The sequence below is a fragment of the Psammomys obesus genome, unplaced genomic scaffold, assembly GCF_907164565.1.
Source record: "Psammomys obesus unplaced genomic scaffold, mPsaObe1.curated_primary_1811, whole genome shotgun sequence".
NCBI lineage: Eukaryota > Metazoa > Chordata > Mammalia > Rodentia > Muridae > Psammomys > Psammomys obesus.
This window is the reverse complement of record NW_026587556.1, coordinates 4,793,732-4,798,290: the sequence shown is the minus strand read 5'-3', so window position 1 is coordinate 4,798,290 and position 4,559 is coordinate 4,793,732. Positions and strand designations below refer to the sequence as shown.

Here is a 4,559-nt window from a genome sequence, read left to right as displayed (position 1 = left end):
CTCCATAAGATCTGGTTGTGGGGTATTTTTGTAATTAGTGCTTGATGTGGGAGAGCCTAGCCCATTGTTGAAGGTGCTATGCCTGGGCTGGTGCTCCTGGGTTCTAAAAGAAAGCAGGTTGAACAAGCCATGGGGAACAAGCCTGTAAGCAGAATTCCTCCATACCCTGTGTATCAGCAGCTGCCTCCAGGTTTCTGCCATGCTTGAGTTCCTGTCCTACCTTTGATGATGAACTGTGATGTAGAAACATTAGCTGAATAAACCATTTTCTCTCCAAGTTGCTTTGCTCATGATGTTTCATCATAGAAATAATAACCCTAACAACGACAAGTTGGTACCAGGATTGTGGGGTGTTGCTGTGACAGACCTGACCATGTGTTTTGGGAAGGATGGTAGAAGGACTTTGGAACTTTGTGCAAGAAAAGCCATTGAATGTTCAATGCTTAGTGAGCTGTTCTGTAGGAGCTTGAAAGATAAAAATATTGAAATCAATGTAGAAGATGGAGGTCTGGCTTGTCAAGTTTCAGAGAGCAGTAAAGACTCTATTTGGGCTATTTCTCATTTGTGTGTGTTTCTCTTTTTTTATTACTTTTTATTTTTTTATTTTTAATGTTTTTATTATCATTTATTGCAATTTATTCAATTTGTATCCAGGCTGTCACCCCTCCCCCATCTCCTTCCAATCTCACCCTCACTTCCCCTTCTCTCCCATGCCCCTCACTTTGTCCACTGAAAGGGAAGGTCCTCCTCCCCTTCTCTTTGACCCTAGGCTATCAGGTCTAATCAGGACTGGTTGCATTGTCTTTCTCTCTGGCCTGGAAAGGGTGCATTCCCCAGGGGGAGGTGATCAAAGAGCCTGCCATTGAGTTCATGCCAGAGAAAGCCCCTGTTTCTCTTACTAGGGACCTCATTGGAAACTGAGTCTATGGGCTGTATTTGAGCCTGGATTTTAGGTCCTCTCCATGCATTGTCCATGGGTGGGGTATAAATCTCTGCAGAGTTCCCAGGGCTTAGGTTTTTTTTTTTTTTTTCCTTTTGGTTCTGTTGTGTGGAGAGCCGCTTGGGCATGCCCGGGCAAAACGCCATTACAAGATGGCACCGACATCCGGCTCTGACACTGGAAGACAAGTAATATTACGCATGTGCAAGGGCAAAAGCGCGCCAAGTCTTGGCCCAGCCCAGGGTGTCTTGTGAGGTAATGAGTAAGCAGCCAATCATAGACCACACGCCGCCTTAGGGTGTATATAAGCAGTGCCATTCCTGGGCTCGGGGTCTTCCTCCTCTCATCGCTTGACTGCAATAAAGTTTGCTGCAGAAGGATCCTGGTGTCTGTGTGCATTCTTGCTGGCGAGATGACCACGCGGGCTACAACTGGTGCCGAAACCCGGGATGCCAGGGCAGTCTTTCATCTCCGGCCCTGAGGAGACCCCCTGCTCGTGGGGAGGATTCAGAACTGCAGCACTAAGGTAAGTTCTGAGAGGCATGTTTGGTCTTGAATTGTCTCATCCTTCACCCCAATTGGCAGGAGCTCTTGTAGCTTTCCCTATTGTGATAGTAGCGCTCGTTCTCCTTCTTTTGGTTTTAAAATCTTGCTTAGAAGATAAGAAATGCCACTCATCTGTGGCAGCTGGCCAAGGGGTGTTAGAGGAAATATAAGACAGCATGTCAGAAACAGAACGGTATAAAAGGTTAAGGGCCCTTAAAGAAAAAGAAAGAGACGTCTCTAAGAAAAAAGGCCCTTCTGTGGACGGTAAATCCACAGACAGGATAGACAAGGGAAAGGACGCCCTGGGAGAGAAAGGTGAAAAGGGAAAGAAAAACCCAAAAAAGAAGCCTCTTTATCCAATAAAAGAATTGGAGGCTTTGGGGCTTGGTAGTTCTGAATCTGAGGAGGTGAGTCCCTCTGAGGAAGAGGACTTAGAGGAGGAAGCAGCTCGCTATGAGGAAGAGAGGTATCACCCTGATGAGCAGCCGTTACCACCAAATCGAGAGCAAAAGAGGGGAGGAGCTGGAATTCGTGGGGCTTTCTCATTGACCCTTAGTGCCCCTCCACCTTATGTTGAGAGGCACGGTTTAGATTCCTTCTTTTCGAAAAGGGATAAAAGGAAGCTTTTGCAGGCCTTCCCTGTATTTGAGGCCACGGAAGGGGGCCGTGTTCATGCACCGGTAGAATATCCCCTTGTTAAAGAACTTGCTGAATTGGTTAACAAATACGGAATAGATGCTAACTTTACAATCATGCAGCTTGAAAGACTTGCTAGTGTGGCCATGACTCCAAATGATTGGCAAAATACCATAAAAGCTGCTCTCCCTAGTATGGGACAGTACTTAGAATGGAAAGCCTTGTGGCATGATGCTTCCCAAACTCAGGCAAGGGCCAATGCCCATGCAGAAGACAATCAGTGGCAATGGACCTTTGATTTGCTAACGGGGCAAGGCCAGTTTGTTCATAATCAGACAAATTATGATTGGGGGGCATATGGTCAGATCTCTGCTGCCGCTATTAAAGCATGGAAAGCCCTTTCAAAGAAGGGCGAGGCTGGAGGACACCTAACAAAGATTATACAAGGCCCTCAGAAGCCATTCTCAGATTTTGTGGCCAGAATGACAGAAGCAGCAGGTAGAATATTTGGAGATCCGGAGCTAGTTAGGCCAATGATAGAACAGCTGGTATATGAAAATGCTTCCCCAGAATGTAAGACAGTCATTACTCCTAGAAGGAACAAAGGGCTTACAGATTGGATAAAGATCTGCCGAGGACTTGGAGGCCCACTTACCAATGCTGGCCTTGCAGCAGCTATCCTGCAGAGCAAGAGCTGCTCAGGTCCAGGAGGCAATAAAACCTGCTATAGTTGTGGTAAACCAGGCCATTTGAAGCGAGATTGCCGTGCTACTGCACAAAAGAAAGTTCCAGGATTGTGCCCCAAATGTAGGAAGGGTAATCATTGGGCCAATGAATGTCGTTTAGTTAGGGATATTCAGGGAAAACTTATTCAGCATAAAGCCCCCCCTAATGAGAGGAATGAAAATATTCCAAAAAACGGGTTTCAGGACCCCAGGTCCCAGGGCCCCAAAAGATATGGGACACAAGCAGGCAACAGGAGGGTCTATCCAGCTGTAGAGCAACAAGAGGATCAGCAGGATTGGACCTCCGTTCCACCTCCCAGTTCTTATTGATGCCCCAATTGGGTGCTCAGCCCGTTCCAGTTGAGTTTGAGGGCCCTCTGCCCGAGGGAAGTGTTGGCCTGATACTCGGACGCTCCTCTCTTACCCTAAAGGGGCTTATTATCCATCCTGGAATAATAGATCAGGATTATACTGGAAGGCTTCAAGTTCTTTGTTCTTGTCCGCAAGGAATATTTTCCATTTCCCTTGGAGATAGGATTGCCCAGTTAGTTCTCCTTCCAAGCTTGCAGGATGTTTTCCCATCCACAGGAATGACAAGGGGCAACGAAGGGTTTGGTTCTTCAGGAACTGACTTTGCTCACTTGGTGGTTGATTTAAAAACTAGGCCCACCTTACAATTACAGATAGAGGGGAAACTTTTCACTGGCATTTTAGATACTGGGGCTGACCGGAGCATTATCTCCTCAAATTGGTGGCCTAAGGCGTGGCCTGTTACACAATCTTCTCATTCCTTACAAGGGTTAGGATATGAAGCCAGCCCTGCAGTCAGCTCACGCCCGTTGACCTGGCAAGTACCAGAGGGTCAGACAGGAAGTTTCATACCTTATGTACTTCCTCTCCCTGTTAATCTCTGGGGAAGAGACATCTTGCAAGACTTGAGATTGGCATTGACCAATGAGTACTCTCAACAAGCTGTTGATATAATGAAAAGGATGGGTTATAAGGAAGGAAAAGGCCTTGGTAAACAGGAACAAGGGAGATTACACCCGATTTCACAGGAAAGTAATACAGGGAAACAAGGCCTGGGTTTTCATTAGCTGCCATTGAGGGTTCCATGCCCATATCTTGGCTCACAGAGGAGGCCGTATGGGTTCCTCAATGGCCCCTTTCCTCTGAAAAGCTGGAAGCTGCTACAAGGCTGGTTAAAGAACAGGTACAGCTTGGTCATTTGGAACCATCTACTTCTCCCTGGAATACACCTATTTTTGTTATTAAAAAGAAGTCTGGAAAATGGAGACTTCTTCATGATTTAAGGGCCATTAATGCACAGATGAGGCTTCTTGGCTCTGTTCAGCGAGGCCTACCTTTACTTTCCGCTCTGCCTAAACAATGGAGAGTCATAATTATAGATATCAAGGATTGCTTCTTCTCCATTCCTCTGTGCCCACGAGACAGACAGAGATTTGCCTTTACTCTACCTGCTGTTAATCACCATGAGCCAGACAAAAGATATCAATGGAGAGTTTTACCTCAAGGCATGGCCAATAGCCCCACCATGTGTCAGCTGTATGTTCAAATGGCCCTTGAACCGGTTAGAAAACAATTTTCTTCTTTACTGTTGATCCATTATATGGATGACATTCTTTTGTGCCATAAGGAGTTAGCTGTCTTGCAGACTGCATATCCTCTGCTACGAAAAACTCTAGAATGAT

General features: G+C 46.3%; 1 protein-coding gene across 1 annotated transcript; it reads left to right on the top strand.

Moving 5' to 3' along the window:
* Nucleotides 1–1,662: 1,662 nt before the first annotated feature.
* On the top strand, nucleotides 1,663–3,177 carry LOC129674052 (igE-binding protein-like). The gene has a single exon (XM_055603936.1). The coding sequence runs from the start codon at nucleotides 1,663–1,665 to the stop codon at nucleotides 3,175–3,177; it is 1,515 nt and encodes a 504-aa protein (XP_055459911.1).
* Nucleotides 3,178–4,559: the final 1,382 nt, after the last annotated feature.

What these genes read in the sequence shown, in the direction of transcription:
- LOC129674052 (XM_055603936.1), top strand. Translation starts at nt 1,663, where the DNA reads ATGTCAGAAACAGAACGGTATAAAAGGTTAAGGGCCCTTAAAGAAAAA.